The 22,760-nt window shown below is 44.9% G+C and overlaps 1 protein-coding gene across 2 annotated transcripts in view; it reads left to right on the top strand.

Moving 5' to 3' along the window:
* LOC147734871 (C-type lectin lectoxin-Enh4-like) overlaps positions 1-22,760 on the top strand; it is a 129,056-nt gene that overhangs the window by 36,208 nt on the left and 70,088 nt on the right. For both annotated transcript variants that reach the window (XM_086953657.1, XM_086953656.1), the window contains exon 3: positions 20,582-20,703. In XM_086953657.1, the coding sequence (XP_086809783.1) occupies positions 20,582-20,703 (122 nt within the window). The remainder of the gene's footprint in view (positions 1-20,581; positions 20,704-22,760) is intronic.

Below are 22,760 nucleotides of genomic sequence, written 5' to 3' on the forward strand. Positions count from 1 at the left end.
CTGCCATCGGGGATGGTGATAAATCAGTCTCGCTGCCTGGTTTTGTGCCAACTGTAGACGTTTGCTGAGGGTTTGTGAGGTATTTAGTAGCCAATAAGGATGCGGTATGCTTAATTCAGACACTCTGTTCATCACCACCCCCTTTTCTGAATCGTTTTTGGCCAATATAGGTGTGGCAGGGTATACTCAGACATGAGTCCCTTTCTCACTGCACCATCAGGATTCAAGCAAGCCGGGCCGAAGACGGCTGAAATGCCAGAAACCGGTCCCCGGTAGCTTTTCTCCTTTCTGGTGAAGAATTGGCTTGGTAGTTTAGTCTGCCCTGTTCCCATGATGCACTGGGCCAGGGTCAGACTAATTTGCATATAGCCAAGTTCTGAGCTGGGATGGTGCAGTGAGCTAAAAAACGGTGATGGATCAAGCCCTGATCTTTGGACTGGGTAAGAGTGGTCTGCTTAATTCAGACACTCTGTTCATCACCACCCCCTTTTCTGCGACAAACTCAGCACCTTCTTTCATCATAAAATCAAGACCATCTATGACAACTTCGACAACAACAACCTCCACGAGGAGCCCACACCCACAGCACCACTCAGCCGACACTGAACAGGTGGACCGCCCTCAGCATCTCAGACACCTTAAAAACCATGAAGACTACCAACTCAGGGGCACTCTCAGACCCCTACCCCACAACATCTAAGGCAGAGCCGCAGACATCATTGCCCCCAAGCTGCAAAGCATCATCAATCGATCCTTCGAGACCGCCTCCTTCCCCGACAACTGGAAACATGCCGAGGTCAACCCTTTCCTAAAGAAACCATTGGCAGAGCCCACCAAGTACTACAAACCGATCTCCCTACTTCCCTATCCGGTGAAAGTCCTCGAAAAAGGAGTCAACAGCCAACTTGCCTCCTTCATCGATGAAAACACCACCCTGACCCCTCCCAATCAGGCTTCAGAAACGAACACAGCACAGAGACCGCCTTCATCGCTGCAACTGATGACATTCGCTCTCTCCTTGACAAAGGTGAGACTGTGGCCCCCATCCTCCTGGACCTCTCTGTGGCCTTCGACACAGTCTTGCACGCACCCTATCTTGCAGACTCGACGATGCAGGAATCCAAAACAAAGCCCTTGACAGGATTTTCTCATTCCTCTCCGACAGAACACAGCAGGTCAGACTTCCTCTTTTTATCTCGGAGCCCCGCTAACGACCTGTGAAGTCCCCCAAGTATCATCCATCAGCCCAAACACTGTTCGAGTCTACATGGCCCCTCTTGATCCCATTGTTAGATCACACAGACTCAACATTGTATCATACGCAGACGACACAGAACACATACTCTCACTGTCCAACGAACCCAACATTTTGCAACACAACTTCGGAGAAGGAATGGAAGCAGTCGCCAGATGGATGAAAAATAGCGGTCTACAACTGAACACAGACAAAACTGAAGTCCTCATCAAAGGCCCACATCCCGATGCCTGGAATGACACCTGGTTTCCCCCAGCTCTCGGGAAACCACCCCCACCCAAAGACCACGCACGCAACCTCAGAGTCATGCTGCACTCCGAACTCAAAATGCACTGCTAGATTATTACTGTCACCTCCTCCTGCTTCCACACCCTCCGCCTCCTGTGTAAAACTCTCAACTGGATCCCCCTCGAACACAGTAAAACTGTCACCCATACCCTCATCAGAAGCAGACTGGACTTTGGAAACACACTCAACGCTGGGATCAACAAGAACCTCACCTGCAGATTCCAGACCATCCAGAATGCCGCTCCCAGACTAGTCCTACCACGCCAATGTGACATCACCCAACACCTGCAGGCGCTACACTGGCTCCCTATTGAGAAGAGAATCACCTTCAAGCTTCTCAACCACACCCACAAAGCCCTCCACCACAGCGGCCCATCCTACAAGAACAATCGCCTCTCGTTCCTCATACCCGAAAGTTCACTCTGCTCAACAGGTTGAGTCTTCTTCTGATCATCCTCAGTGCCAGTAGTGTTCGCAGGAGGATGCCAGGGAATACCACATGTATTTCAGGAACTGGCATGTGGGTGCTGGAAACTCTTGCCATCTCCCCAACCAATGGGATAAAAGTTCCCACAAAATTGCAGACAATCCTGTCTGACTCACTGCAAACAATCCCACAGTGCCCTCGCTTCTAAAATCCAAATAGTGAAACTCTTCATCCCTTGTGACAATCCTGTTTGGCAAAGCAGAGGTGCGACCAGTGTGATGAGCAGCCCTACCTCTGTGGTCACACAAAACCAAAACTGGGGCAAGCTCTCTTCCAGCGGAATTGAATTCCGGCCTGACTGGGCTAACAAAGTGAGGGGTCTGCCCATGTGTGAGACACCATCTGTCCATGACATTGGAGGCCTCCTTGATGTACATTACATTTCTATGCTAAATTGGCAATTCTGCCAGGGGGGGAAAATCACCTCCACACACCCAGGCTACCCTGAGATAGCAAAATTAATATGTATTATTGTTTCCCCGTGTTTTTCTATGGGCCAGCCAGCCTTTCTACAGTGAAAATAGCTTTTGGGTGCTAGTCACTGTCAGGACATTTTAACATTACATTTCTACATTTCTTACTTTTAAATATCATGCACCCGGCCTTGTCTTTGGGAGTTTATTTTGAAATATTGAAATACACAACCCTTTGGCTAACCTTTGAAATTTACTTCAACATTTGAATCGCCAGTGATCCCCTACAAGGGAAATAATGATCAATGTTCAGATGGCATGAAGGAGGTACTGCCTGCTGCATTGCGTCCACCTCAACAGAACCCCTGATGACCACCTGCTTATGAAGTTGCTTCTTGCAACATGTAACCCATCATATCTACCAGGGCTAACTACTGTATCAAACCCATCAATGAAGCTGCCAATAGAAGCAGAACCATCTTCAAGATAATTAAGCTTCATATCAGGATTACACCTGACCATCTTATTCTACACTAAAACAGACAAGTGAAATGACATCAACTGCTTCTCCAGTAAAAATATACATACAGCTTGACATCAAATCAAAACCATCAAGCATGCTCCCCCTCTGAGACTCCCCTTTGTTTATGGAATACCACAATTGTAATTTAAAAGTCTCATCATTTGTAAATGTCGCTGACATACTCAACTCACTCAAAGCCATCTCTTATGAAGACAATGCCTTATTCTTAGCCTTCATTAAAGTTAAATGTGGACTCACATCTACTCACCATTACATAATGCTCCCTCTTTCAAGAATCTTGTAGACAGGCCATTTTATATCACTTTTAAAGATATCTGCACTAGACCCTGATGCCTGATGACCTTGCTAGTTCTGAGATCATCACTCTCATTGGTAAGCTGCCTAGCTTCAGATCAGCATAGGGACAGCAACTTTACACATCTTAGACAAAGATCTCCAGACCAGATACAATGATGGCCCCTGCATCCTAATATAGCTGAATCTCTCAGCTGCCTTCAGCACTGCTGACTATCCCTCCATTATGCATACTCTAAATTCTTACGTTGGATTCATAGGCATTATACTTCAATGGATCCCCCACTTTTTCATTTCGCACCAATGCTTTGACAGTGGTACCACCAGGTCCCAGGACACCCATAGGGTCAATGGCGAACCCCAGGTCTTATTATTTTGCACCTTCATCTTCGACCTCTACATAGAGCCTCTTGGGGCACTATCCCACAATAACAACATCAACCTTCACCAATCTGCAACAATGCATGTTCCTGAATGTCTTCTCTTTCCAGACATCCACCACCTCATAATTTGCCTGCACCTCATCTGGATCGGCATGTCCAGTACTAAACGGAAGCCAAGACAAGTTTCCTGTTATTTACCGAGAAAGAGAAAAAATATTTACCACAAACCTGGCCAACTTTCAGCCAATACCTCCTTTCTATGATCAACCTTGGATACTAAATTCACCCTGAAGGAACACATTGCTCAGAAAACATAGACGGCCTTGTGCAAGCTATCTCTACTACAGACAATGAAAGAGTTAATCCCATAAAGCAACTTCAGAACTGTTGTTCATGCCCCTGTACAGATTTTTTATATTTTGCTACAGCAGAGAAAGATCTTATCAGGGCTTAAGAGCAATGGGAACGTAATCACTAGGGTGATTCTTGGATATTTTAAGCCTGCTTGGGAATACCACTAGTAGAATCACTGAAAACTATGCAAGGTGCCTATATGGCTATTAGGGGCAGAAGACTTTGGCTAAGCAGTCTAGTTCATGGGCATGGATGAATTTGTGAACAGTTTTATATGTTTTGAATTGTATCTTCTTTGTGTACACAGTGTACGGAAGGTGGTATGAAATGATCCAAATGATCCCAATTTCGATTAGACTGTCATGATTTTAGCCTCCTTAGCGTTAATCCAATTTATTATGAATAATCTATGTTAAATATAGAATGACAGATTACTGTTGCTATCAAATGCCACATCACATTCTCCATCATCTCTGAACAGTCAGGGGCTATATTGAAGCCATTGGGTTTATCTCCTGTTTGTTCGCTGAAGACTAGGTACCAAGGTTGACTCTGTCACCATTCATACATCACGGAACACCGGGGATTTCTGACAATTTTGAAGAAGAATTACTAAAGCATGCATGCCATATGGTACAAAATGATGCTGTAAGATCCTATGGTATGTTGTAGAGATCTTGAGATATGCCCAGTAAAGATGTTTCCAGGAGTAAGAATATCACTGTGTTCACTATATTCAAAGGGAATCGAATGCTGCACTACTTGTTAGAACGTATACCAGTTTATCACACAGTCTCTGGCCACTTGGTTATTTAAATGAACTGAAATTCTGAAATACCCGTGTGGGACCACAAAATCAAAGTAATAATTTTTAGGCAGCAAATGGAAAGGGGCGACCATTCGGTCCCCCCGAACGTATGGCTGAGTACCACGAGCCCCCCGGGAAGCCATTTTTGGGCGGGAGGCGAGCCTCGGCTGGTATGCCCGAAGCGGCGTAGCCGGGGCGCGTTTTTTCCCGCCCTAGAGTGGGCTGGCCTAGACACTGACGCGGCCGGCCACGCCCTAGGGGCAGGCAGGGGCGGGTTTACGCCCGCCCTGAAGACGGATAAAAGGAGCAACAAGCCAAGAACGCATCCTCTTGTTCCTGTGCTCTGAAGCTGCACCCCGTCGCTGCACGTGAGCTCGAGACGGAACGAAGAGCCAATTTTGAGTGTGGTAATCTTTCTTGTTTGTCTTACAGATACTCTGTTGGGGAATGCCTAAGAAAGCTGGAAAGCGAATGACTACCGACCAGATGCTGCGTGTTCTTATGAAGGAGGTGACCGACCTAAAGAAGCGAATGGCGGAGAAAGACGGGGAAGAGGGACCGAAACGTCCGTTGGCTGGAGCAGCTCCGGGAGGAAAAGGCAAGAGGCCCAGAAGGGGAGCAGCTGGAGAGGACATCCCGGTTCCCTGCACCCCACTCGAAGAGCCAACTCCGGTGCCGGCGGAGGGGAATCCGATTCCCGTGGTGGTCACCCCCGTGTCCGGGGAGGATATGCCGCCCGAGCTGGCAGCACAATTAGCAGCGTGGTTGGGTAAAAATAACGAGGGCGCCACGGCTGACGACGCACGGGTTTTGATGAGGCAACTGCGTGAAACAAGGGAGGCGGCGAAGGCAGCATCGCCAGTTATCACGCCGGCTGCGGCAGGAGGAAAGCCACCTGGGATAGGCTCAGCCGCAGATACAGCTTCCGGTTCAGGTAAGCGGCCATTGCCGATTGCGAGGGATGAGTCTGCCCCGTCACGAAGGGAAAAGTTGGGTCAACATGTCCCTCTAGCTATTAAGGAGAAGATATGGGCAGATGAGTATGTAAACATCTTCTCGTTGCTTACCGATCATTATGAGATGGAGCATGTTAAGAGCCAAAAGGAGCTCATGCATCCGAGTGTTTGGCGCGCAAAGATGGCCGCCTTCAAGGTAAATGAAAACATTGGCAATTGGGGCAAGGCGTGGGGGATTTTTACATCCATCCTGGGCGACCGTAGGCCCGAATTGCTGTCTGAATTGCCGATTTATCAGTCACGGATCATGGGGTATTCTGTGTCATATGGGGGCAATCAGTGGTTCTGTTACGATAATATTTTCAGAAAAGCGAAAGAACATGATAAAAACTTAACTTGGGATTGTTACGATTCTGTGTCATGGTCGAAAATGGAGGATACTGGTATGTTGAATTTGCCATTGGTAGGGAGTAGTGTGGGGGAGTCCTCCCGCCAATATGCTGGGACGCCCTTTCGATCAGGTGCGAGTAGCGACTACCACTCCAGGCCGAACGGCACCACAGGTAAAAGGGGGATTTGTTGGAACTTTAACAGGAGTAAATGTACGAGGCCCCAGGGGTCATGCAAATTTAGGCACGAATGTAGTGGGTGTGGGCAAGCGTCCCATCCTGAGTCCATGTGCAGAGCCAAAACGGGTGATAACGGGGGTAGAGGAGGCGCCAAACAGGTCTGAAATAGTCCGAGGGGCGCCTTTACCTACTCCGATTGATACCATGGCAATGATTCCTTGGCTCAGCGAATACCCGGATCACGCTTCCGCTGGGGTGTTGCGGAACGGTTTTTCATATGGTTTCCGCATCCCAGTGGGGGAGTTTCAGGGTTTAGCGAAATGTAAAAACCAAATATCAGTCTTGCAGCACACGACCGTGGTACAAGAGAAGATTGGGAAGGAGGTGGCTCGAGGTCGAGTCGCCGGTCCGTTTAACGTGCCACCGGTTGCTAACTTTGTTTGTTCCCCTTTAGGGGTGGTCCCCAAGAAGGACCCGGGTGAGTTTCGGCTGATACATAATTTGTCAGCCCCACGCGGTCTTTCCATAAACGATGCGATAGACCCGGAAGTGTGTTCAGTGCGGTATGCATCTTTCGATGAGGCCGTAGCCATATTGAATCGCCTAGGGCCCGGTGCGCTGATGGCGAAATCTGATATCGAGTCAGCGTTCCGGTTGCTCCCGGTACATCCAGACGATCAGGGTCTTCTTGGTTTCATGTTTCAGGGACACTATTACATGGATAGATGTATGCCAATGGGGTGCTCTATATCTTGTACCTATTTTGAGCAGTTCAGTTGTTTCCTGCAATGGGTCTTCACAAGGAGGACGGGGTTTCAACAGGTTATGCATTATCTCGATGACTTTTTGTTTCTAGGGGCAGCCGGGGATCCGGAATGTGGTCAGGCTTTGAATGAATTTTGTGTCTTAATGAATCATTTTGGTGTGCCATTGGCACCAGGTAAGACTGTGGGTCCTTCGACTTGCCTCGAGTTTCTGGGGATCGAGCTCGACTCGGAGGAGGGTTGTTTTCGTTTACCAAGAGAAAAAGTGCTAAGGTTCAGGGCATCCCTGGAAACGTGTATTAATCAGTCTAAGGTTAAGCTGCAGCAATTACAACAATTGGTGGGACAGCTGAATTTTGCCCTGAGAGTAATACCGATGGCCCGCCCCTTTTCCCGCTCGATCGCTCAGGCCATGGTCGGCCTGAAGGAGGGTCACCATCGCACGAGGCTCTCGGCCGAGGTTCGCCAGGACATGCGCATTTGGTTGGCATTTCTGGCGGATTTCAATGGTCGAGTTGTCTGGAACAAACCGGCGGTGTCCTCCGAGGAGCTGGGGCTGTGGACAGATTCGGCAGGGAGCATTGGTTTTGGTGCCATATTTGGCACACGATGGTCGGCTCAAAAATGGCCGTCATGGTGGCATGAGGGTGGGCTGACGAGTAACATTGCTTTTCTTGAACTGTTCCCCATTCTGGTGGCCCTGAAAACTTGGCCTGAGGGGTTTAGAGATCACTCTGTGGTATTCTGGTCTGATAACATGACCGTGGTTGAGTGTATCAATGGCCAGGCGGCACGATGCAAATGGATACTGAGGCTGCTCAAAGAAATTGTCTTGTTGTGTATGCAATTGAATGTCCTATTTAAGGCAAGACATGTGCCGGGGGTGATGAACCAAGCGGCTGATGCGCTTTCTCGTTTCCGTATGCAGGCCTTCTGGGGTTTTCTGCCCACAGCGGACCCGGTGGCGGCACCCTTTCCCGAAGCTCTCTGGTCTCTCGGTGCCCCGAACTACGAAACCTCGTGGGAGAGAGTTTAGCACCCAGGACAAGGAAGGCATATGAAGGGGCGTTCCGTTCCTATTTGGCCTTTTTGGGGACTGCTGGAGGGGAGCTTTGGGGCCAGGAGGAGTGGGTAGTAAATTTCCTGCTGTCTTTACATCAGGCAGGCAAATCTGTGGCTACGGCCCAGAGGCATCGGGCAGCCATTTCCTTTGTGGCGAGGGCTTATGGGATCCAGGACCCGACAGCGTCCTTCGTTGTACAAAAAGTGCTACGTGGGTGGCAACGCCTTGAGGGTCGCAGAGTAGATGAAAGGCGCCCGATAGGTCTGGATAGGCTGGCCCTGTTATTATCTGTACTCCCTTCAACGTGTTCATCCCAGTATGAAACAGTGTTATTCCGAGCCGCTTTTGCGCTGGCATTCCATGGGGCTATGCGGGTAAGCGAACTAGTGGCGAGGAACAAGCGGGATGTGACGGGGGGACTGTGCCGAGAGCACGTTCAGGTCAGAGGGGAGACAATGTCCATCTCGTTTGTCAGGTCCAAGACCGACCAGGGTGCGATGGGGGACTGCATAATCATACAAAGGATTCCCGGGTCCTCCATGTGCCCGGTAAGTTGCGTAGAGGGATATTTAGCGCTAAGGGTGGCATCATGGGGGGGGACCTTGTTGAGACACGCGGACACCACCCCACTGACGAGGTTTCAGTTTCAGCGGGTGCTTGCCATGTCAATTTCCGCTGCGGGCTTGAACCCCGGCGAGTTTGGGACCCATTCCTTTCGGATAGGGGCTGCTACAGAGGCTACAGCCAGGGGTCTGAATGTCGAACAAGTTAAACGTGTGGGGCGTTGGTCCTCGAACTGTTATAAAAGGTATGTGCGGTTGCACATGTTGTGAAGCTGTAATGATGTACTCACGCTTCTTGTTTTTGTTTGGTTTTCAGTTGCGCAAGCCTACGAGGCGGGGCGGACTGTGCAGTCGACCCAACACCGGGTCAGCGGTCAGACATCACCGGCTGTGAAAAAGGAGGTGTGGGTCGTGGGCCACTCATACGTGAGGCGGGCCGCGGACGTATTCAAAGCAGGTGACATGATTCACGTGGCCGGGGAATACGGGTACAGTGTGTCCTTCTACGGAAAGGGCGGGCTCTGTATTGACCAGTTTCAATCATTTTTTGAGGGTTTGTTAGGGCGGACGAGGTCACCGCCGGCTATAGTCATAGTACATCTTGGGGGCAACGATTTGGTGTCCACTGGTAGACGACTACTTCTTGAGGCAATGCTTTCCACTGTAAGTTGGTTAGCGAGAAGAGTTCCAGGGTGCACAATCGCATGGTCCCATATGATCCCGCGAAAGGTGTGGCGGGGGGCTCTTTCAGTTTCTGCTCTGAATCATTCAGTAAGGAAGATTAATAATAAAGTGAGTCGATTGTTCCGTTCAAGTACACTGCATTCTATTTCGCATGGTTGTATTAAAGGGGACAGTATGTATTTGGGTGACGGTGTTCATTTGTCCCGGGTGGGGAACGAGTTACTCATAGGAGACCTGATAGCTTGGCTGGGGACTTTAAGACATGACCTTTAGGTAGGAGTGTGTGGGGGGTCCGGATAGCCGGTCAACTATCCGGCCTGTGGCGGTAAGGTCATGATCGGTGAGCACTAATTGGTAGATCCCTATGAGTGGGCGTCACCCATTACGGATGGGAGCGCTCGAGGGAGGTGGCCATTGGCCCCTCAACGGGTAGGCGGTCCCTTCTAAGGATGGGACGCCGAAAAGAAAGGAAAGGCGGTCAAGGCCCCTTCCTGGGTAGGAGGGGCTACAGCCCCCTCCTGGGGAATTTCCCGGGGCCAGGATATCTGCGACGGCAGATGTGGTAAGTTGTGTGGGGTTTGGGAGGGGGTCTACGCTACCTTCTAGATACCTCACACGAGTCCTCGGACGACCTTTAAGTGGCGTCGAGTTTATTGGGGCCCCCGTCAAGTCAAGGGAAATTGGTAGTTGCACTTGAGGTACACCTCTGTGCGGTCGCCCCTCACAAGTGAGGGGGATATTTCTGGTTTAGGGATCTTGACACCGGTTACGACCTTGCCGTTGGCCCTTAAACGTTAGGATGTACAATTTCAAAATTTCAAGTTAATGTTTTGTAGGATGTTAGTTTGGCTAGGAGAACCTTTGTATTAGAGAATATGTTAAGGTTAGCCAAACATCGCAATGTGGTAATTAAATTGTACATAATATGAAACTGTTATTTTAATGTTTTAATTTTGTTTCATATTTTAATAAATACGGCCGGGAGGGTCACTCCCTCCCGTCTTCCAAAAGTTCAGAACTGTTTCCGGTTTCCCATCCTTGGGGAGTGTGTTGAGAGGGGGTGGCGGGTATCTCGGCCATATGGAAAGGGGCGACCATTCGGTCCCCCCGAACGTATGGCTGAGTACCACGAGCCCCCCGGGAAGCCATTTTTGGGCGGGAGGCGAGCCTCGGCTGGTATGCCCGAAGCGGCGTAGCCGGGGCACGTTTTTTCCCGCCCTAGAGTGGGCTGGCCTAGACACTGACGCGGCCGGCCACGCCCTAGGGGCAGGCAGGGGCGGGTTTACGCCCGCCCTGAAGACGGATAAAAGGAGCAACAAGCCAAGAACGCATCCTCTTGTTCCTGTGCTCTGAAGCTGCACCCCCTCGCTGCACGTGAGCTCGAGACGGAACGAAGAGCCAATTTTGACCCACCCACCAGCCCCTGAGGACAGCCAGTTGTTTTGAATAAAGTTTTGATGTGGTAATTCTATTTCTTACAGGTTGTGATGATTGTCGTGTTAATTTGAGTATGCAATAAAGAATGGTCATTTACAGTATGTTTTTTCGAATAAAGTGATTCTGCACTAGTGTTGATCAGTAATCATACGTGAAATAGTTATGGTTGTTTTGTAATTAGTAATTTTAGTTAAATTGTCGTATTTATTTTGGTCGGGCGGTAAGGTCATGATCGGTGAGCACTAATTGGTAGATCCCTATGAGTGGGCGTCACCCATTACGGATGGGAGCGCTCGAGGGAGGTGGCCATTGGCCCCTCAACGGGTAGGCGGTCCCTTCTAAGGATGGGACGCCGAAAAGAAAGGAAAGGTGGTCAAGGCCCCTTCCTGGGTAGGAGGGGCTACAGCCCCCTCCTGGGGAATTTCCCGGGGCCAGGATATCTGCGACGGCAGATGTGGTAAGTTGTGTGGGGTTTGGGAGGGGGTCTACGCTACCTTCTAGATACCTCACACGAGTCCTCGGACGACCTTTAAGTGGCGTCGAGTTTATTGGGGCCCCCTTTAAGTCAAGGGAAATTGGTAGTTGCACTTGAGGTACACCTCTGTGCGGTCGCCCCTCACAAGTGAGGGGGATATTTCTGGTTTAGGGATCTTGACACCGGTTACGACCTTGCCGTTGGCCCTTAAACGTTAGGATGTACAATTTCAAAATTTCAAGTTAATGTTTTGTAGGATGTTAGTTCGGCTAGGAGAACCTTTGTATTAGAGAATATGTTAAGGTTAGCCAAACATCGCAATATGGTAATGAAATTGTACATAATATGAAACTGTTATTTTAATGTTTTAATTTTGTTTCATATTTTAATAAATACGGCCGGGAGGGTCACTCCCTCCCGTCTTCCAAAAGTTCAGAACTGTTTCCGGTTTCCCATCCTTGGGGAGTGTGTTGAGAGGGGGTGGCGGGTATCTCGGCCATATGAGGTAGGTTATCAATCTCCTAATTTCAGAGGAGATTCATCAACCAAAGTCAAATCTTCTAGATTAGGCCACTTGTAGATTGGTCCACTATGAAGAAATCATTGTTGTTTAGCTCTTACACAGAGTACCAAGACCCATAGACAGAATAATAATGTTCGGGTGCATGGCCCCTATCAGTGGTGACAATATAAAAAAGTAACTTTTAGACAAGGCTAAAATTTCCACAAATTTTTATGAGGAAAGTTTCACTACATGAGATATTCAAGAATCAACTGAATTTTAGGCACACTTTAAATTGTTGTAATCTGAAGTAGAGTGGACTTGACACAATGTTAAAGAGACTGGACATAATCATACCAGAGATGGTGATTTTATATGAAATGTAGGTACAGTTTTACAAACAATTTGTGCAGAATAATGAGGTCCTTCACTACATTTGTGCACCCCCACTTACATAAGTTGAAAACTATGGGACTGGCTTTACATTTTTATGTGCAGAGTTAAGTTTGTCAGCATGGCAAATTATTTTGCACCCGCCAAAGCTAGGGTTATGAGCTGTCCACCATCCATGCATACAACTCTAAGACTTGAAAATAAGTTGATATTATGTGGTTAATAAACAACAATCACCACTAACTAAGCTTTTTATGTGGATAAAGGAGATAATGCAATTACCAAACAGGTATTCTCATGTCTATAATTGGAATAAAATAGAGTGACCTGATACATCAACCTCTGTGGATCACTTATTGAACATTTGCCATCGGAAATTCAAAAATGTGTGTTGTTTTTCTGTGGTACTACTGATTGAGGATAAAAGTAACAGTATTTTGGTGAGCTTAGGTGCATATGTTTGCATATAGATATATTCCAAATTATTCTCCTCAAGAAACAACAGGAAACTCACTGAGTCTGCAGAGATTTATTTTTTTTCTTTAGCGGCATAACGTGTTTCAGCTGGTGTGCCTTTTTCACATGCTCTGGTGCTCGTCTTGTGGATTTTTTATGTACCTGCTACATTCCTCCCATTGGAGGAAACCATGTGGTTTTGTAGCGTGACTACATGTCCCAGCATTCCCCCCACTGGGGACACTGTCAGTTGTGCTTTGCCACCAGAGTCTATTTGTAATAAAAAATTATAAAAATCCTTTCAGTCACCTACATCCTCCGCAATTCCAAATGACATACACATCTGAATCGCAATTTCAGTGAATGGCGTCTTTCCATGAAGTCATGGCCTGACTTGGTCAGCAGGTTCCTTCTTCTCTCGAGTTTGTGGCGGTTGGAATCCTATTGCAGGAGTGTGTAAAGCATTAAGAACAGCTTTGATGATCACATTAAAACTTCAATAAATCAACCATTGCAATATTTACACAAAGCAAAACTGGAACTCAAAAGAAAGGCAGCTGTCTCTGCATGGTAGAAATCAAGTCATTTACGGTGCTTTTGTCCTCTCCGTGCTTGTGCGTACAAGGCCTCTGGTATAGTTTGGCAGACTTACAAGTGTTATGCAATCTGTTGGGTGTGGCCGGGCGTGGTTAATAAAGTTTGTGACAAGTGTGCTTAGTTAACATTGCATGCTGAAGATTAAAGGTGTACAAACCAGAGCTGCATGTATGGCATTGTCTGTTACCTGCTGCATGCTGGGTAGGAGGATACAACTGTGGATGATTTAGGGGATACATCCCCCCAAGGATAAATACTGCTCTCCATGAGATTTCTCCATGCTCTATCAAACTGCTCCTCTGCCCCAAGAAGCGGTCTATGGTTGGCGTATGTGGATTCAAAGTGCAGCTCCAGCTTTTGAGAAGCCCTCGAAGAAGGTGAAGGCCCTATGGAGGTGCACCATCAGTAAGCCGGCCAGAAGTCTACTGGTTAGGGTATAAGAAGAGATACTGCATCACAGCATAACATATAGCCAGAACCAATACAAAGCAGTAATGCTAAAGACAGTGACGACCAGGTACGAAGAAGTTCTAAAGCAGTGACAGCCAGGTGCAGGGAAGCACTAAAGGCAAAGATGACTGGTCATATGGAAATGCTAAAGGCAGCAAAAACTAGGCAAAATTCGTAAAGCTGAGAGCCGTCAAGAGCACGTGCAAGAATCAAAATCATAAGTTACTGTGAAGAAGGAAGATAGCACCCACCCATTTCAGCTCGTGCACGATTACCCGAGTGCTGGTGAGCAGGTAGATGCTTGCAACGATGCTACCATGCCAAAGGATTCTGAAAGACAAACGCTGTCTGAACCACATGCACTAAAATAAATGGAGGACAGGAAAAGTGCCAAATACAGTGCAGCCGTGTTCCTGAATCCACCACATCCTTTCGATTCCGCAAAAAAGAGAAATATTGATGCCAGACTGCCTGTATCGAAATGTATGATCACTTCATAGATTCTATAGAAGAACCAGATGACAAAAAGATCATCAGATACTTAAAGAACCTTGCAGGTGATGGAGTAAAAGAAGTGATAAAGAAGATGTCACAATCTGATGAAGTATTATTCTGCCAAATCAAAAAGAAGTTGAAAGTCAACTACGAAAGGTATATCTTTGCCAAAGCAAGACAGCAACCTAGTGAAACAATAACTAATTTTGTTGAGAGACTTTTTACACTCATAAACCACTGTAAGTTCAGTAAAATAAATGATGAAGAAGCCATGCGTCTTAGAGTTACCAACGATTGCCTTCCTGATTCATTCCAACAACGCCTATTGTGAGAAATGCCTACTTTGGAGAAAGGGCTCATGGCTGCAAGATTGGAAGAACGTGCTGATTGACAGGCTACTGATAAGGAAGCTGAAAAAAACCAAAAATGCATTAGCATTGAGAATGAATTGTAAGCAGAAACCCAAGGCAGAGACCCAGAAAGTGATGTTTCTGCTGTGTATCCTCCTTTCCAAATGAAGGTAAAATGTCCTGCCATAGACAGATATGCAAAGGCTGCAGGAAAAAAAAAACATTCCATAAGGGTTGGTAAAGTTAAAGAGAAACAAAGTGCCTCATGGAGAGATGAGAAGGTGAAAGTTTCAATAGCTCTGTTTCCACTCCCACTAATCAAAATTGACATGTCATTTAGGAAAAGTGGACATAACATTAGGTCGATCATTATCAAATACATCTTCTAAAGGTGTGGTAACATCATAATTGAGTGACAGTGAGAAAGATGGATTTGCGATGACGTTGTCAAGTCACAGACCGACGAGTGCATATATGATTGGCTCTTGCAAAGAAAAACACACAAAAAAAAAGAATAGCCACATGTAACAACAAAGTTAATTTCAACATTGTACTAAAAGGTGAATGATTGCCATACAAAGTTTATTTTAGACAGTGGTGCATCGATAAACATCAAACCGGCAGAAATGATAAAAAAAATATCTTTGATACCACATCTCACACCATCGAGAACAAAGGTGGACACTTGGGCAGCTTCTACACCTTTGCAAAGTCAAGAATCATTTGTAGTCACTATGTTGCAAGAAAACGACAGTGCAAGCACCCATTCATGTCCTCCAAATTCAGTCATGCAGTGCATGCTTATTTCGTTTTGATACAGTTGGGACTGGTCTCAATTAACTAAAAATGTAATGCCTTTTATGAAATAATAAGTCAATTCCAAACAGTGTGTCATGGACTGGGGAAACTTAAGACAATGAAGGTGCAGCTTCACATTAATAAAGACATTCGCCTTGTTACACACAGACATGGTCGAATTGCTTTTCACCTACAGTAAGCCATTGAGAAAGAACTAGAATATCATTGAGTCCTCAATTGGTCCAACACGGTGGGTTTCACCCACTGTGGTAGTGCCAAAAAAGGAGAATGGAGGTTCAGTGCACATTTGTGTCGAAATGAGGCACGCCAACAAAGAAACTAGTACCATGTAAAGTGCTCTGATATCTTCAGGTATAGTTCGCATTATATTAAACTATATAAGAAAAAAAAATTAAAGAGAAAAACATCCAGGTCAACACATTGCAGACATTATCAAACAGCTGAACAGCTGAATAGTGCCAAAGTTTTATCCCGTCTTGATTTGACCAAAGGTTAGCATACACTTGAACTGGAAGAAAATTGAAGGAACATTACTACTTTTTCAACTTGGTTTGTTCAGGTATAAAACACTAAGTTTTGGAGTGTCGTCAGCTGTAAAAATCTTTCAAGTTGTCATTCATCGACTAATTCAGCCTGTCAGAGATGGTTTTAATTACAGTGAGGATATATTAATGTTGGTGCTACACAAAAAGAACATGATAAAACACTCACACAAGTATGCTATCCGCTTTCTGATGAAGGACTTACACTAAATGCTGAGAAGTGTGAGTTACAAGGTACAAGCCCTGTCATCTACTTGTCCTCCATAGGTTTGATACGGCCATGCAACAATCCTTCTTATGCATTGCTAGCTAATGCTCCAGGTACATTGGGGATTTTAGCACTTGATTCTATTTGAATGCTCATTTCAATGCAACCAAAGATTCAAGAAAATATAACACTATTGAAAATGCAACTGAATGGCTTACTTGCATCTGAATCTGCATACAGAGATTTTGGTATATGCAAGCCTGGTGAGGTTGGGCGCAATCCTTGCGCAACACAATGGACACATTGTAGGCAATGCTAGCCAGTGTCTATTTCAAACTGAACATGCTTATTATCAACTTAAAAAATAAAGCTTATCAGTAATGTGGGTTTGTGAGAGGGGGTGGCTTCTGCAGGAGTGCTTACACTATTGTGCATAAACCTGGTAAGGAGCAAAACCTTGCAGACTATTTTTCAGGAGTACTGCTACAGCGTCATAGTACAAAGTCCAAAGCAGCTGAGGCCTAAATCAATTTTATAGCAAAGTCAAGTGTGTTTGCAGCTATTTCCATTGAACAGCTTCTGATAGCTACTAGCACTAACAAAGTTATGCTCAAGGTTAAATAAATCATTGCAACGCAATCATAGAGAAAGCCTACCCAACCACTTACAGATGATGTTGAGCGCCATGTATTCAAGAATGTTGGTGAAGATTTCTCTGATGCACATGACGATATCATAATAGGATGAGCAAGATTAGTTAGTCCTTAAAGCCTGAAGCAACAGGCTATTTAACTGGCACACAAAGGACATTTTGGCATTTCTGCCACTAAAAGAGTCCACAGGGTTTGAGTGTGGTTTCCAGACATTGATGAACGAGTTAAAGCAGAACTGAAAGCTTGTTATCGGTGTAACATTGTATCTCCCAAAATACCTAGGAACCCACTGATTTCCCACACCTTGTGGGCTTGATCCCACCCCAGTATTTACATTTCATATGGGTGTGGGACTGCCTCTAAGAGTTAGAGTATTATGAGTCTTAGCTCTAACCCTGATTCCTATCACTCTCTTCTGCAGATATAGGACATATATGGTATTAAAGTAGACTAATGTGTCACCTGCACATTTGTCTCCAGATGTACAAACGTATATTGCTCTCTAAGATTGTCTTAAATCAGAAACAGGATAACAGCCATTGTTTGAGCAGGGCCTTATTTCTGCATGAACATACAACTGCCTCAATCCATTATGGGGCTGACTTGTGGAGTTACGCTAATCTCGACAATTTGGAGGGGGGCCCAGAATAACTTTTTGAGATCGATAATCGGCCTTCCGCAGTCTACCCCGCTACTATTCCAGTACTTGGATCTTGGTTGTCAGTCGATCAATAGCCTATTGAAGGAGGCTTTGGGTCACTCCCGAATTATCACGCTATGCATCGGCCCTACTTGAAGTTAGAGATCTGGATGTTGCCAGGAAAATCCCATGGCTAAGGAGAGTTAAAAATACACTTAGCGAGATGGGGATGAGTCGCCTCTGGACAGCACCTGCCGAAAGTATTTTTCCATCTAAAGCTGAGCTCAAGGTAGTGTACTAGATAGAACATGTTAGTTATGAGGCGCTTCTCACCTAACACCACTCCCTCACTAACTAACACATTTCTTGATGCCAACTACAAGGCTTCTTATGAGAGGTACTGGGATCTAATTACTTCCACAAGGGATAGGAAACTGTACCACCAGTTCAGGGTGGGATAGCTACCAACAAATGTTTTTATTAATTAATGGTGTATATCTAATTGTATCAATTGTCCCTCCCGTGAGGATATGAAGGTAAATCCATTCTGCATACATTTTTTGTATGTCCATTGTATCATAAACCAAGGTCAAGATAGTTGAAACCTATTTGTCTAAATATAGGGACCAGGTCCAGCAGTGAGGCATTTAGGATCGTAAAATCATCTTTGACGGGTTCCTATTGTCATCGCTGTTGCAATGTTTTTGGGCTGGGTATGGGTGATGCGCTGGAAAATTAAAACGACTGGATAATAGTTTTTTGCCCAGGTCCTGCAGTTTCCCTTTAATAATTTAGCACTCTGCACTTTACTGTACAAATGCCTAATTAGGAAATTACATTTTAGAATGTATTGTTAATAAGGTGCAATGTAAAGATTTTAGATATTTATTGTTACATCATGAGATTTCAGTGTGTTTGTTGCTATACTGGACAACCTGTACGTGTAAACCCTCTGTTTTTATCCTTTTGTATGTTAGATAACTTTTATGATTTTTTTAAAAATCGAAATAAAATTTTTTGACTGACTGGCATAAACATATGAATGGGTATATATGTCTAAATGTATCAGTCTCTAGGTGTAGTGACTATATGATTACAACAAAGTTTAATTATGATGAGTGAAAGAAATTGGGGTATAAGTTGTGGGGGTGAGATTCCACCTTAAATAATAATCACATTTATCATCAGGATTAAATGAAATGAAACAGAGATTTGTAGAGCGCGAACCACAAACATTACTAAATAACCGTATGTTTAACCTTCCTGTAGGTTTGCATAAAAATATTCAAGCTTATCTGTGTAAAGTCTTTACTCAGTAATCCAACAGTAGTGCAGTTAAAATACGACAGAGTAAATTTTAATAAAAGAAATTATACCAAAACAACAAAAATCCTATAAGTTGAACCAGAGATATTTATTTTAAATTGTGAATTAAAATTGTGCAAAATGCACAAATTGCCATCTGCAGGATGCTAGACCAAGTCAAAGTCAAAGGTTAAGGTTGAATGTGATGGAGCCTGGTTCAGATACAGTGACAAGGTGCATCCCAGTGGAAAGGTTACCGAAGAACATTACATTTTTCTGGAAAAAAGTGGTTGTTGAGGAGTCATCGGTAGTAAAAGCTAGAACTGAAGCTTAACAGTGATGAGTTGCTAAAGAGTGGGATCTGGTGCAGTCCTCGATGAAGGCGGACGTTTTGAGCTCAAGAAGGCCTCAAAGTCAATTACTTGTTGTTTGGCTTTGGTCCTGATGAAGCCCTCTATGTTTAGATTTAGAAAACTTTCTGGAAATCAATATTCTTTCCTTGGTGCAAACCAGCAAGTTCAATTTGACTGGCAAATTGATGTCAACAGTTCAGCTTCACCACAGTCTCAGCCTCCTGCCAGTTCTCTAGAGACAAAAAGTGACAAAAAATGTGTAAGTCCCAGCTTTTGTAGCGTGTGCAAGAAGAGGGCACTGTAACTCCAGTCAAGGGCCGAGAAACTGATGGGTACCACTTCAAGGGTAGGCCTTACTCAAGCAGAAGCCATCATTCAGGGTGAAGGGCAGGTCCAGTTGTAACTGGTCAGGAGGGCACTTGCAGAGAGAGGCCTCTGGAAGCTCTAAAGCGGAAGTTAGCCCACTAATCTGTGTATTCACTTCTGAAATCCTGAGTTTAAGGAAAGCAAGACGTGTCTTCCTACAAATTCTTCCGACATCCGTGTAGTTGTTCACCTGATCCACACAGGTCTAGAAATGTTCTGAGGAGAGGCTTGTATGTACAACTCTTATCTAGCCTGTGGAAAGAGGCAAGCATTTTCCCACCCCAAGCCAGTTCTGGTCAGTTCCTTTTCCCCTTACTGGGTTTGGTGCCAGCCTAACTTGACAGACAAAGTAGAGGCAGGTCCATGTGTGAGCTGAATGAAAGCTGCCACCTACTGGTAATATTTAATTTGGTATACAACCTTTACAACGAAACTTTTACAACGACCTACCATTACAACGCAACTTTTACCACGCAAACTATTACAACGCATTGCTCTGGGGGGCACTCTAGGATAGGGAATAGGTTAATTTACTATCCAATAACCTTCCCTACTATCCACGGGGACTGGAGTTGGAATAGTAACTTAAACTATTCACTATCCAGCGCCTAAAAGCATTATGCGTTGTAATGGTATGTGTGGTAAAAACCGCGTTGTAAAGGTAGGCGTTGTAAAAGTATGCGTTGTAACGTCATACATCCATTTAATTTATATGCCCTGGCTACCATATACTAAGGACTTACAAAAAAAATAAAAGTGCCACTCAAGTATACCAATTTTATCATGTTTAGAGAGGGGTTTTGGATCACTGACATCTATATTTCTCCTTAAACTGAGTTGTTTTCAACTCCCTCCTTGGCTGCGTATCACTGTCTCTCCCACTCCCTTCCCAGATATAATCTTTTTTCCCTTGTTTATTTCACTGAGAAGGTAGATTCTTAGGGAAATATTGCTACTTTGTGTATGTATGAATACCTAATGGCTTTATACATTTCAAAAATGAAATTTTGCAAACAAAATCAATTGTGAAAATTGCTCTCATTTCTATAATAACTCCATCCTTCTGCCAATTACTTACATTTCTATTTTTATTGCTATACATTACCCTCTACCAGTTATTACAGATGCCCAGGAAACATGTTTGTGTGCTCAAGGTAACTGTGAAGCCAGCTGGGTTCAGTATAAAAATGCGTGTTACATGAGAATCGATTCAAATGTTTCTTGGACTGCAGCAGAGGTAAGTTCTTTATGGATAGTTTAAGATTTTCATAATGTATTGAGGAATTTCACAGAACCATAACAACTTGACCTTACATCCAAAACCTCAAGGGATAGAGAAAACCATAGCGAACCTCCCAACTCCTCCGGCCCCTTCAAAAAAATATGATTTGAATACCCTGTTTCTGCTGCAGATTACATACACATGTTTTATTGTTTTCTAAACCTAAACCCCAATATCTCCAGTCATCAAATTTTGCAGAGCACTGTGTCCAGTGTTTTTTGTTTGTTTGATTTGTGATTTAGAGTTTAAAAATATAATTGCATGGTAATTTCACCTACAGAATCACTTCTAGGCCACTTGTCGCCCATGATGAGTGTCCCCTGTTTGATTTAAACCTGTAATTTAGAGTGATTTATAAAAAACTTTTATTCCCTGATCACAGTTGAATGGAGCTCCATCCCTATATTTCTGAGCTGCACTGAATGCATATCTGCTCCTGGTACCCTCACTATATTTCCACACATGTGCAGCTTCCTCTACTCCAGTATTAATGTGCCACTATAGAAGTTGCAGCAGATGTTTGTACAGTCCTTTCTATAAAACCCGCTCCTGGTTGCTTATGAGAAATGGAAAAGGAAAGAAGTGGGGAAGTCCAGAACATAACCAGAATACCTGGAGTCCTTTTACTTTCTTTTCACCATCTGCTGACTTAATTTCCCCTTTTAGAGCAGGGATAGCAAGGGCAGTATTGGGGTAGCGAAGAGCATAACCAGGGCTAGTGGTTCCTGCAATGGTGACCCCTAATTACTTCCATGAATGCATATCTGACACATTCCATCTCCACATAGCACTGTTTTAATGCATAACAAGTAATGCAAATCAGACTATCAACCGTGATGCAAACATAAAAGGTTGGAGTCTGTGATCTGATACTTGGGGGGTAAAATATCTCATGAAGTTTCACAAAAACATCTACATTTGAGAATGATTTCAAAATTAAAGCATTGGTGACTGAATTAATGGAAACAAAATTAAATCAAGAGCTACTGTGTAGTTCTTGTAGACATGCTGGGAAAACATAATACACAGTATAGTTTCTGCAAACCTTTTTTTCACATTGCGGTGGAAGCGTGTTAGAAGAGTGTACGTTCAATTGTTTGTGTTTTAGAAATATCCATACAGTATTATACCATATCCTTTACCACTTTCAGCTTGTGCTCCATCTTAATGGCACTTACACAGTATATTTAAGTCTATCAAGTTAAAACACAATTTGATACTAAACAATTTATAATAACAGTAACTGGAAATCTCACTATAATGCAATGATGAACAAGTAAAATCTTAAGTAGGTGACTCAGGTGAGATAGAACAAAAAATGTGGGGGCAAGATGGCCGCTGACAGTCTGTAGGTGGAGGACGTGCTCCCTGTCGCTCCCTGTCCCGAGGTAGAACAATAAGGTGTAAGGCGGCAGAAAACGCTAAAAAAAAAAAACGCTTAAGAAAAATAAAGACATCGGACTGTACCTATCTTCTGTGCCGGCGCCAGCTGCAGTGGATTTTCGGCGGATTTGGCAAAAAGGAAAAAGGAAAAGTAAAAGTACAGATACGAGGAGAGGAGAGACGAGGAGAAAGCCAGCCGATGTGGTTTTTGGCACAGGCACTGACGGAGGCACTAACCTTCCCGGCGGCAGATGCAGTGCTGACCCGTGTATTGGACAATGCGTGTCAGCTGATGGTGAAGGCGGATTCTTGGAGGGAGAACTATCGGCAGTCACGGAGGCAGCGGCGTTTTCGGCAGCAGAGTTTGGTAGCAGCAGCGCTATCAGGTGCGTGGCGTGTAATGGCGCCAAAAATCTCGAAGGCTTTGCGAGAGGAGAAGGCAGCGTGGAGCGAGTCTGATGCACCAGCGGCGAACCTTCGTGCTAAAAAACTGACACGCACCCAGGAAGAAGTCGGCACTGCTGAGCAAGGAAGGACTGCTGTAAGAAGTAAGGAGGCTGGCAGCTTTGTGGGGGAGAAACAAAAGAAGAAGGAAAAAAATAAAGGGGCTGTGATTAAAGCATTAAAAG

The sequence above is a fragment of the Lissotriton vulgaris genome, chromosome 1_2 (genome assembly GCF_964263255.1).
Source record: "Lissotriton vulgaris chromosome 1_2, aLisVul1.2, whole genome shotgun sequence".
Classification (NCBI taxonomy): Eukaryota; Metazoa; Chordata; class Amphibia; order Caudata; family Salamandridae; genus Lissotriton; species Lissotriton vulgaris.